The sequence below is a fragment of the Panthera leo genome, chromosome E2 (assembly GCF_018350215.1).
Source record: "Panthera leo isolate Ple1 chromosome E2, P.leo_Ple1_pat1.1, whole genome shotgun sequence".
NCBI classification, from domain to species: Eukaryota; Metazoa; Chordata; class Mammalia; order Carnivora; family Felidae; genus Panthera; species Panthera leo.
Window position 1 is genome coordinate 8,977,623 of NC_056693.1, and position 12,474 is coordinate 8,990,096.

Consider the following 12,474-nt stretch of genomic DNA (forward strand, 5'->3'; position numbering starts at 1 on the left):
TTCGAGGCCTTTTTCCCAAGTCCTTTCTCATTTACGTGATCTATTTACAGACGTTTACAGCGAGAGCTTTTCCTTATCACCCAGGGATCGAGATATGCGGAGGTTTCTTTCTGTTCCTGGCCTTGCCTCTCTCACCTCGAACTGCTTATCCTCGTTAGCGTTCCGTGACAGTACCTATTAAAATGCATGAAAGCAAAAGAACGAACAGAAACAAAACTTCCATGTACGTTCTGGTACAGCAGTTGCGTGGCTGGAACAGAAGCTGGGTGGGGGTGGGGAGGAGGGCGTATTTCAATGGACTCCCCTTCGCCGCGCGGATTCCAGCGCATGCGCTCTCCAGCAGGGCCCAGCTCCCCATGGGCGCCCTATAATCGGGGAGGCCCGGCCTGCCTGGGGTGTCAGAGGAGGGGCCCTCCCGCGTCGGGGGGCGTGAGCGGGGCGGGGCCGGAACGTCTTTCTTCTGGGCGGCGCCCCGGGCGGGTACAGTTTGCCCGCCGCACCGACCATGGCCGCAGCCGCGCTGGGGCAGGTGGGTTCGCGGCCCCGGGCCGGGGCAGGGTTGGGTGGGGAGAGAGGCTGGGGGAAACCCCTCCGGGAGGCCCACTTCCGGGAGGCCCACCATATCCCGGCTCGTCCGGCTTTGCGCCGCTCCCTCGGTGCTCGGGTTCCGCTGCGGGGCGCCGAGGAGGAGGGGGCCCCGTGGCCGGGAGCACGAGGCTGTAAGGACAGGGTGGTGGGACCGGGACGCCGACCGGAGGTATGTGGGGGGAAACACGGAGGAGGGCAGAGGTAATGGGACAGGCTCTGGACTGGGGTGGGTGGGGGGGGACTAAGGAGGGAAGAGTCAGCGCGTGGGGGCGTCGGGAAAAGACACCACGAACCCCGAGGGCTGGGGGTAGGATGAAGGCACAGATCTCGGGTCTGGACTGGGAATTGGGCCCAAGGCCCGATTTTCTTGGAATTAGAAGGTTAAGATCTATGTGGAATGTTGTGTCCCAGAAACCTCTTATCTGAAAGTCTGCGTCCGGGTTGGAAGTCGAGGCAGCTTCTCACTGTCAAAGTGACAGATCGTCCTGGCAAGAATGGGAGGGGCTGTTCTTCCTGATAAGATGCCAGTGAGCAGAGTTTTGGAGAGTATGATTTTAGAGAATCAAGTTTCTCGGCGAGGAGAGAAATAGTAACAGCTCAAAGAAGGGATCTTTAGAACCCGGGACAGCTGCTGCTTAACCTTGGGGAAAGTGTTTTTCGCGATAAGTCTGCACCTGACTCTGTCTGGGACTCTTATACCAGCGTGGTGGATAGATAGGGCAGATTTTTACGTTTCAGAGTCTTGGTGACGGATGCTGGGCTGTGACAGGGACAACTGGGGCTTTGATGGGGACATTCCTGGGCTGTGGTGGGAAAGTCCTGGGCGGTGATGGGGACAGTTTGGGAGAGTCTTGAGCTATCATGGGACAGACCTGGTCTGTGATGTGACAGTCCCAGGCTACAATGGGACGGTTCTCCATGTGATGGGATCAGTCCTGGGCCATGACAAGGACAATTTGAGGGCTTTGACTGGGAGCGTTTGGGGCTGGGGTAGGGACAGTCTCTGGCTGAGACAAGGACAGCACTGCATTATGAGGGGGACTCTTCCTGGGCTGAGATGTGGGGGGCCGTCTGAAGTGTGAAAGACAGGGCTGAACTATGACAAAAGACAGTCCTGGGCCTTGCTGGGAGGACAGTCCCGCATGGGGACAGTCCTAGGCTGTAATGGGGACACAGGGGAGGCTCCATCGCGTTGCAGAGCCCTGCCCTGTGCCCCTCCGCTCCCCCCACCCTTGTTTCTTAATTCAGCCCCCACCCTTTTACACCCTTTGTCCCAACAGCCCATATACCATCTGAGGGTATCCCTTGGGTCCGATCCCCGTGGCGTGGGGTGTCAGAAGGTGCAGCACCTTCCCTGAGCTGAGCTGAGACCCCCGTGCCTGCAGAAATGTCCTGGGAAGACGAAGACAGCTTCTCTCAGGACAACAGGGTCTTGATGGCCAGTGCAGATTTATAATCTGGACACTGTCCGGCCCCTTCTCTGTGCCCTGTGGGAGAGGTAGAGATATCTCTATCTCCTGGGTATCTCTGTCTGTAAATATCACTGAGACAGCTTGTTTCCTGGTGTCGGCTTCACTCGTTTCCCCTGGTCTTCTTTCACTTTGTGCTGTCACCTGAAGCCTGGTCTCTGTCCACTTCTTCCTCCTTCCCTCAGCTTCTCTATATCTCACCCTCGGAATTTTTCTGGATTTCTCCAGACTTGACTTGACGTGAGTTTGTCTCCCTATCTGTCTCTCGTATCGGTCTGTCTTTATGATCGAATCTCTTTTGGCGTCTCTTGTTCCTGATTTCTTGTTCTTCTCAGTTTTGTCTTCAGTTTGTCTTTTTAAAGGCTTTATGTGTAAGTAATCTCTCCACCCAGCGCGAGGCTCAACCCTCCAGCTCACCAACCCGAGATCAAGAGTCCCACGTTCCTCCGGCTGAGCCAGCCAGGCGGCCCCTGAGTTTTGTTTTCTGTTTCCATTGGTCTCTTTCTCATTCTTGCTCTTCCCTCTCTTTTATTTTGTTTTTCTCCATGTGGCTCCTTCTGAGGGCCACTCTCCTGCCCGGATACCGCTGTCTCCCCCCTGGGTGGCCATGCTGTCTCCATGCTGTGCAGTCCGGTTCCCTCCCGGACAGAAGCGTGGCCACAGACTTGTGTGGGCGACACAGCGCCACCTAGAGGCCATGCCTCAGACCCACACTCTGCTCAGCCGGGCGGCTCTTGGGCCCCACGCTCTCCAGCCCCACTCCTCTGACTTCAGGGCCCAGACTTTAGGACCTGGCAGCCCAGCACCCCCCATTTCCCCAGGACTCACCTACTGACCAGTGACTGCTGCCATTCATGTTCACGTCCGCTCACCCAGCGCACAGGGCAGGAGCAGGCTACGTCCGCTGTTGCGGTGGCCCGAACCTCATGACCCAGCTGCTTTCCTGCCAGGCTGGGAAGGAGGCACTGTGAGGTCAAAGAATACTGGGGAGAGGCCACCCTGATGGGCACAGACAGACCTGCTCTCCCTTGTTTGCCTCAGGCAGGACCACAAGTGTTGATCTGAGCGGGGTCTCTGTCAATGACTAGGGGACGCCCCCCAGGCCCATGTGGTCGCCTCAGCCCTGGGATCCGTAGGGAATTAGAATCATTGGTGTCTGAGGTATGGGGTTGGGAGCCTCAGGTAATCTGAGGCCTGAGAATAAGGCCTTGGAGTCCTGGGTCTGAAGGAGAAGGAGGCTGGGGCCTGGACTCCTTGGTCTGGGGGAGGAGGGGCCTGGGGTCCTGGACTCTTGGATCTGAGGGAGGAGGGGGCTGGGAGCCCGGATTCCTGAGTCTGAGGGAGGAGCAGGCTGTGGGCCTGGACTCCTGGGTCTGGGGTAAGGGGAAGCTGGAGGTCAGGACTCCTGGGTCTGAGGGAGGAGGGGACTACAGGCCTGGGCTCCTGGGTTTGGGGTAGGAGGGGGCTGGGGGTCTGGACTCCTGGGCCTGAGGGAGGAGGGGCTGGGGACTGCGTCTCCTGGGTCTGAGGAGTCCAGAGTTCTGGGTCTGAGGGAGGAGGGGGCGGGGGGGCCCAGCTTCTGGGTTCTGGGGAGTTATGGCCTATAGGTTCCTCAGTTTTCTAACTCTTATCAGGATTTGGGTCCCCCAGGGAGGCCTTCACTTACCTGTGCACTTTCCCTTGGTCGGTTGTCTTCTGTCTGAGCTGATTTCAGGGCTGGGGACAAAGTTCCCCCGGGTGGGAGGTGCCTGTGTTTAACTTTGCCCTGGCAAGGAGGGAACAGAAGCTGATTCAGCTTTTTCTAGGGATTTCCCTCGCGAGGGCAGGGAGGGGACTTGGCCTCCTTCGGGATTCCCTCCCGCTATACGCTGATCTGAGAGGGGGGCAGACTTGGCCAGGGCCACATGCCCCGTCTAGAATGCACCGGGCCTGGGATAGAGCAGGCCAGAGGGACCTCCCAAGTGCAGGAAGTGGCAAAGCGAGCGCCAGGGTCCCCTGCTCGCTGTCTCTCTCTCTGTCTCTCTCCTGGCCTCACTACCTTTCTTACTTCTGTCCCCCCCCCCTCCTCCAGATTTGGGCCCGCAAACTCCTCCCTGTCTCTTGGCTCCTGTGTGGCCCCAGAAGATACGCCTCATCCAACTTCAAGGTGAATGGACGGGAATATACTTTTGGATCTCCAGGAGGGGCTGGGGCCTGGACGACTTACTGGGTCTGAGGGAGGAGGGGACTGAGGGCGAGGACCCTTAGGTTTGAGGGAGGGGCCGGCAGCTGGATTTGGGCATCTCCAGAAGGGTCCAGGGTCCAAAGTGAAGGTGGTCGGCAACGGGCTGGCCTCATAATCCGCCAAAAGGCTGTGGGAGAGATTGGATACTGCATGTCCCAGAAGCCTCTGGGGCCACGGGGGGTCTCTTCTCTCTAGGTCTTAGCCCCAGAGGTTCATGGGGGTTGTAGTTTTTCCGTTTGAGGTTGGGCCCGGAGTTCAGGATACCCGGGTCCCCCATCTCTTCTCAGGCTGCTGACCTGCAGCTGGAAATAACACGGGAGCCTCATGAGAAGCCCGACCCCAGCAAGCCCCTGGTGTTTGGGAAGAATTTCACCGACCACATGCTGATGGTGGAATGGACCGAGAAGAAGGGCTGGGGCCAGCCCCGTATCCAGCCCTTCCAGAACCTCATGCTGCACCCAGCCTGCTCCGGCCTCCACTACTCGCTACAGGCATGGCGCCCGACCTCTGTCCCCGTCGTTCTGCATCTGTTCCCTCTTGCCGCGTGCACCGCCCTGGGTTTGTTTTCCGTGTGTCCCTTCCTTCTCGGGTCCCTCGTATTCCAGGCCGAGCCCCGAGCTGGGTGATGCTGGGTTCCCCGAGATGAACAGACCCAGTTCTCGCCTTTGAAACCCCCGTGTTTTGGTTACAGCGCAGCATGATCGTGATGGGGGGGGGGGGGTGGGGAGGCACCTGAGGCATCGTGGAAGCCAGAGGAGGCACGGATCCTACCTGTCACTTGAAAGAAAGTAGGGTCTCTTCTGGCGGAGGGAAGCTTAGAGGGTGTTAGCAGGAGACAGAGCAGCTAGTACAAAGACTCGGGACAAAGGAGAGCCCGGCGTACTGGGGGGATTTGGGGACTGGAGTGAGGCAGAGGAGGCTAAGGATACCCTCAGGGCCACAGAGGAGCTGTGGGGCCGGCACCTTGTCGAGGGCCCTGGGAGCCACGGAGGGCTCGAGCGCAAGCAGGGGAGGGTCAGAGAGACACGGCGACAGAATCCGAAGCAGGGTCCGGACTCTGAGCTGCCAGCACAGAGCCCGACGCGGGGCTCGAACCCACGAACCGCGAGATCACGACCTGAGCCGAAGTCGGACGCTTAACCGACTGAGCCACCCAGGCGCCCCAAGGCATTACATTTTAATTAAATAATTAAATTTACTTTGGAAGAAAAAAGAATGCGATAACTGCCCCCCCCCCCCTTCCCCACTTCATCGGCTAGCACACGTGTCGATCACTGTCTCATTTCATCTGGACTCCATTCTCTGTGCCCCTTTCTGTAAGATTTTTGAAGCAAATCCTGGAAGTTGTACCATTACGTCCGTAGCTGTTCTGGTGCTTCTCAAACACAAGGATTCTTTAAAACCAGAGCTTCCACACCATTGTTGTTCCCGAGAAATTGTACCATGTAACATGGAAAGGGTTTAAGCAGGGTGTTGTCTCTGTACCCCTGTCTCTGGGTCTCTCTGGCTGTTACTGGCGTCTCGGTCTCTTCTCTTTCCTTCCTCTGTGTGCTCCGTTGTTAGTCTCTCCCCAGCCCCGTCTCTGCATCCGTGTCCGTGTCCTTGTGTATCAGGCTCTGATCTGGTGTCTCTCGATGTCTCTCATGGCTCTCTGAGGTGGTCTCTGAGCTGAGCCACCTACGCCCCTGTCCCAGCAGCTCTTTGAGGGCATGAAGGCGTTCAAAGGCAGCGACCAGCAGGTGCGCCTCTTCAGACCCTGGCTCAACATGGACCGGATGCTGCGCTCGGCCCTGCGCCTCTGCCTGCCGGTGAGGGGCCGTGGCTGGCCCCCGGGGGGGGGGTTGGGGGGGCGGCGCAGGGGGTCCCCCTGACTCATGGGAATCCTGCCCAGAGTTTTGACAAGGTCGAGTTGCTGGAGTGTATCCGCCGGCTGGTGGAAGTGGACAAAGACTGGGTCCCTGATGACACCAACGCGAGCCTCTATGTGCGGCCTGTGATCATTGGAAATGAGGTGGGCCTGACTCCGGCGCGGGATGGATGTGGGGCAGAAGGCGGGGGGGTCTGCTGAGGGGCAGCGGTGGGAACTCCAGGGGAGAGGGAGGGCCTGGCCTGGGGGCCTGGCCTCCTGGGTCCCTGATGCCCCCTTCTGCCCACTGCAGCCCTCACTGGGTGTCGCCCGTTCCTCGCAAGCTCTCCTGTTTGTCATTCTCTGCCCTGTGGGCCCGTACTTCCCTGGAGATGCCGTGGACCCTGTCTCCCTCCTAGCCGACCCGACATTCATCCGGGCCTGGGTGGGTGGGGTCGGGGACTACAAGGTCGGGGGGTAAGTAGTCCCTCCCCCAACCCCACATGTCCTGTGCCCTGGATTTCAGAGGCACTGGGTGTCGATTTGCGTCTTTGGATGTCCACTGTCCTTCCCCTCTTACTTCACATACCTGGGACAGCTCTGCTTGCCCGTGGGATGTGATGTTGGCACTGGTGGGGGGAGGGGGCTCTAGGGGAGAGGGGGCTCTAGGGGAGAGCTTCAGAATTAGGAAGGGGTGGGGTGCCTGGGTGGCTCAGTCGGTTAAATGTCCAACTGCCGCTCAGGTCGTGATCTCATGGTTTGTGAGCTCGGGCCCCGCATCAGGCTCTGTGCTGACAGCTCAGAGCCTGGAGCCTTGCTTCAGATTCTGTCTCCTTCTCTCTCTGCCCCTCCCCTGCTCATGCTCTCTCTCTCTCTCAAAAATAGATAATTGTTAACATAAAAAAAAAAAAAGTATTAGGAAGGGGTTGGGCGAAAGGCAGTGGGGAAACCAGGATCGGCCCCCTGGGAAGCCTCCAGAAATGACGTTTATACTTAGCTCATTGGTGTCTCCCCCACGCAGGCTCCCCTGAACACCCAAGCTCAGCCAGCACCCCACCTCCCGACCCCCATGCTCAGCTCTCACAGTCCCCTGGGGCCTCCAATGATCATCCCCCCCTCTGTGTGGGCTTTCCGGGTAAATCTGTCCTGCCAGGGGCCTTGGCCTTGGCGGGGAAGGTCTCCCACGTGGTGATCCCGACAGAAGGTGGGGTACAGGCGTGTTGGGAGAGTGAATGTGGCCCCAGCTGGGAGTTTCATTCAGGTCCTTTCAACCTTGTGAGGTCTCCTGAGGGCCAGGCCCTGTGCTGGGTGAAGCTGGGGACACGGATGAATCAGGTCCGGGCCCTGCCCTCCAGGGCCTCCCAGGCTGGTGGGAGCCCCTGCGTGTGCTGTGATGGAACTGGCTGGGGGCGTCGTAAGAGTTCACAGAGGAGGTGGTTGCCCCTCAGCGGAGTCTGAGGAAGAAGACGGCTCCCCGGTCAACCCCGTTGCCCTCTCCCAGGAATTACGGGCCCACAGTGTTGGTGCAGGAGGAGGCGAAAAAGAGGGGCTGCGAACAGGTCCTCTGGCTCTATGGGCCTGACCACCAGCTCACCGAGGTGGGCACCATGAACATCTTTATCTACTGGACCTACGAGGATGGGGGTGAGCCCTCCCCTGACCCAACACAGGCCCTGGCGGGCGCCGGCTACCATCACTCCTAGCAGATCGCAGATCTGGGGGCGGGGTAGGGGGTTCGGATGGCTCCTAAGGGGATGGCAGGGTGTGAGGGGACACCCCCATCCTTATACTTGCCCCAGTGCTGGAACTGGTGACCCCCTCGCTGGACGGTATCATCCTGCCTGGAGTAGTCAGACAGAGTCTGCTGGACCTGGCCAGGACCTGGGTGAGGGCGCAGCGTCTGCGGGAACCATGGGATCCTGCGGGGGCTGCGGGCCAGAACCTTCAGGGGGAAATGGGCGGGGGACGCCGTGGCGCACTGGCACCCGCCCCTTCTCTCCGGCGGTGTCTCCTCGGGTCTCTTTCTCACCCTTCGTGGGGAGGCGGGGGAGGCCGGGCTCCGCGGCAGCGCAGCCCCCCGGGCGCCTGTGTATCGCCCCGCAGGGTGAGTTCCGGGTCGTAGAGCGGAAGATCACCATGAAGGAGCTGTTGCGGGCGCTGGACGAGGGACGGGTCCGGGAAGTCTTTGGCTCGGGCACCGCTTGCCAGGTCTGCCCTGTCCACCGGATCGTGTATCAAGGCAAGGTGAGGTGGGGCTGCCGCTGGGGGCGGGAGGGAAGAAGGCGGCGCGCGGCCCGGGCCTCACGGCGCTTTGTCCTGCAGCACTTACACATTCCCACCATGGAAAACGGGCCTGAGCTTATCCACCGCTTCCTGAAGGAGCTGAGGGCCATCCAGGTGAGGTGCACCCGCCGGGCAATGGGCTGGATGGGTGCTCCCCAGGGAAGGTCACGTCCCGTGAGCCTCCTTCCCCCCCCACCCCCCGCCGCAGGCCGAAGAGCCAATAACGGCCCCTGCCATCGGCCTCTGGGCCCCAGACGGGCTCCTTTTCCGTGAGCCTCTGTGGCCTCGAACACTCTTTGGCGGGAAATGACCCTTTCCTGGGAGCCTCTAGAACCCTGGCTCGAGAACTCGCCTTCCCTGCCCTTGTGCCTCCAAGGGGGGGGGGTCCTTCCGGTGGGGGCACTCCCTTCCCATGAACCTCTGGGACTTCCGGTGGGTATTTGGCCCGGAACCCCGCCCCGCGTGGTGGCCCCGGAGTCCTGGGCTCTCCTTTTGGCCTGAGGACTCTCCTACCGGCCTCTGGACCTCAGCCCCCACTGTGGCCCAGGAATATCTCCTCTCCTAAGCCCCTGGAGGTGTTTCCATTTCATCTCGGCCGAGAGAGCTTTCCTGAGAAGCTCCGGGCCCCTTTCCATGGCACTCGACCTAGAACTACATTTCCTGTGAGCCTCGGTAAAGTCCTGTGCCTCGGGACCTAGAACTACACGTCTCTGGACTTTCTGGGCCTTCCCTGCCGGAGAGGATTTTTTTCCCCTAGAGCCTTCGGGGGCCTGACAGTGACCCTTGGCGGAACTACATCGCCCTCGGGCCTCTGCGCCATCTCGGCCCCGATTCCTCTTTCCCTATAGCGGTAGGCAGTCTCCCGGGAAGTGGACTACATTTCCCATGGAGTCGTGGGGGCGCAACTCCACAACCCTTTAGCGTGGGACGCCCCAGGGCTTGCTGGGAGTTGCAGTGTGGCTTTCCTCTCACGGCCCACCTCTGTCGTCCCGCAGTACGGAACGGGAACCCACGAGTGGATGCTCCCGGTGTGACGCTAAAGACTGACCTACCTCCCCTCCGACCCACTGACCCGTAGCATCTAGTCCTCTTCGGAACCTCGCCTCCCTACCCTTGACTCACCTCAAGTGCAATATGAAATAAAAGGCCAGGGGGAGCCGGGACGCCTGGGTCTCTGGCGCCCCCGCGTGGTCTCTACACTCCCAAAGCCATAAGGGCCCTACCCAGGCGTCTGGGCCCCAGCCCCGCCTCTCAGGCCTTTGCGGGGGGCATCTGGACTCCCCGCTGCTCCGTTTCCTGGGGTCGAGGATGCACTTTGGCCCCCCAGCTCCGCATCTCTCCGTTCTCAGGCCGGATCTCCCGGTGCTGCTGTTGATTTTTTTTTTTTTTTTCCCCTCTTGCTGCAATTTTGAAATAAAATGCCAAAGAACAAAACATCAGCTTGTCATCCCCGATGACGCGACTCAGGGACTCCAGGGTTTCAACCAGGAATCCCTGTCCTGGGCCCTTTTCATTTTCAAAGACCCAGCGATGGGAGCTCCCAGTGTCCTGGCCGTTTCTCTGACGTGGAAGCTTTTTCCGCCTCCTCATAAACTGAGTTTGGCCTCTTGGCCCAAGAATTCGCGCTTCCTCTATCTACTTCCCCATCTTTGGGACAGCCCCACTGTACATCTAGTCGCTAGGCCAGATGCCTCGGCCCTGCCCCTCTTCCCCTGCCAAAGCCCATCAGACTCAAGCCCTGTCCTCCTGTCCCCAAATCGGCCCTGTGGGTCTCCTCTGGGCCCCCTCGGCCCCGCTTCAACGCAGTTCTCTTCTGCCTGGACCCTGGCCCTAGCCTGCTCCCTGGCATCCACTTTGGCCCCCAGAGGGTCTTTGTGCATCAAGAGCTGCCCCTCCCCTGCTTGCTCTCTTCCAAGGGCTTCCCAGCACCCATGGCCAGTACCGCAGATAGTGGGCCCTGGTGACTGTGGAGTGAGGCAAGGTACAATACCCTTGGATGGGGTCAACGTCAGAAGTCTGTCTATAAAACATAGTCACCATTACCTCCCTGTGTCGTGCCTCGTAGCCAGATCTTGGCTCTTTTACACACATACTTTAATTATTAATGTGTGTAGGTGTAGAGAGAGCCGGACGTTAGGACCAGGCATATCCAGCTGGTCACAGATGTGTCATCTGCCGGGTGTGTGACCTTGGGCCTGTCGCTTTATCTCTGACCCCCTTTGCTAGAGGGAGACCCACGGGGGACTATTGAGCAGGCAAGGTCTGTGGCCTACCCAGCAACCATCCGCTTTGGAATAAAATTCTGATTTGTTGATAACCACTGGCAAACCCTCTCACCCCCTTTTGTCAATGATTGCTTGCTTGGGAGAAGGTCCAGGATGCAAGGGGAAATTCTCATGGTTCGTGAGTTCGAGCCCCGCCTCGGGGTCTCTGCTGTCCTCACTAAGCCCGCTTTGGATCCTCTGGCCCCCTCTCTCTCTGCCCGTCCCCTGCTTGTGCTCTCTCAAAAATAGACCTTAAAAAAAAAAAAAGAAAGGAACACAACGCTTCTCTCAAAAAAATAAAATCTTAGCTATTTGTTTTTTAGCTGTGTGAATTTCGGCAAAGGGACAGCCTCTCTGGGTCTTAGTTTCCCCATCTATAAAATGGGGGTGAGGAGAGTACCTTACTCATAAGTTTGTTGGGGGGGGGGGGGGATTAAATAGAATAGTTGTGCCTGGCACACTGGAACCAGGCAGGGCTTGGGAGGCTGGGGTGGGGGGGGGGGAAGGGCCCTGAAGGACTTTTTTTTTTTCTTGCCAGAAGGATCTTTAGGCCCACTCAGGAACCAGGGGAAGGGAATTAATCCATGCCACAAACTTTCCTACTGTGTGTTAGGCCCTGGGCTGGGACGGGAGACCCAGCAGAGTCTAGATGAGGACAAGACTGCCCTCTTGCCAGTCATATTCCAGTGGGGTAGGGGTGGGTGACAAAGTAAACACAACACCCTGGTAAAATCAATATTATAAATTATATAATTTCTATTGTATAGTATATATATATAATTTAAAAAAATTTAGTAAGTAAACTCTACCCCCAACTTGGGGCTCGAACTCATGACCCCGAGGTCAAGAGTCTCATGCTCTACTGACAGAGCCGGCCAAGCGTCCCTATATGTAATATTTTTATATAAATATATTAACACAAAATATTTTATAAATATATGCTATGTATTTATTTAGTGCAAAGTGTGTTTGTATAGTAGAAAGTATATATATTATATATTATTAAGCATGTTTACATACTTGTATATTATGAAGTATGTTTACGTACTGTATAGTATGAAGTATATTTATGTGCCTTCTGATATTTATATATCAGGAGGAATACTATACTTATACCTTTAAATGTATATATTTATTTATTATAAAACAGAAAACTTGCATATGTGGTAAATACAAACAAGTGTTATGGAGCAAAACAAAGCAGGGAAAGGTGTATAATTTTTATTTTATTTTTTATTTTTCATGTTTATTTATTTTGAGAGAGAGAGAGAGCATGAGCAGAGGAGGGGCAGAGAGAGAGGGAGAGAGGAAATCCCAAGCAGGCTCCACACTGTCAGCACGGAGCCCCATGTGGGGCTCAGTCCCAGGACTATGAGACCATGACCTGAGCCGAAATCGAGAGTCCATTGCTTAACGGACTGAGCCACCCAGGCTCTCCGAAGGATAATTTTGAATATTGTGGCCCGGTGGGGCGCCCCGGGTGGCTCAGTCGGTTAAGCGTCTGACTTCGGCTCAGGTCATGATCTCACGGTTTGTGAGTTCGAGCCCCGCATTGGGCTCTGTGCGGACGGCTCCGAGCCTGGAGCCTGCTTCGGATTCCGTGTCTCCCTCTCTCTCTCGGCCCCTCCCCTGATCATGCTGTCTCTCTCTGTCTCTCAATAATAAGTAAACGTTAAAAAAAAAAAAAATACATATATATATACATATATATATATATATATATATATATATATATATATATAGTGGACCAGAAAAGCCTCACCGAGGCTTTCTAAGTGGCACTTAGAAAACCTTTTGATT

The 12,474-nt window shown here is 57.2% G+C and overlaps 1 protein-coding gene across 1 annotated transcript; it reads left to right on the plus strand.

Moving 5' to 3' along the window:
* The first annotated feature begins 401 nt into the window (after positions 1-401).
* BCAT2 (branched chain amino acid transaminase 2) lies at positions 402-10,874 on the plus strand. The gene is made up of 11 exons (XM_042919602.1): positions 402-529; positions 4,129-4,203; positions 4,569-4,772; positions 5,979-6,089; positions 6,173-6,292; positions 6,441-6,604; positions 7,629-7,771; positions 7,927-8,012; positions 8,231-8,371; positions 8,450-8,524; positions 9,406-10,874. The coding sequence occupies exons 1-11, from the start codon at positions 506-508 to the stop codon at positions 9,442-9,444; spliced, it is 1,182 nt and encodes a 393-aa protein (XP_042775536.1). The 5' UTR covers positions 402-505; the 3' UTR covers positions 9,445-10,874.
* Positions 10,875-12,474: the final 1,600 nt, after the last annotated feature.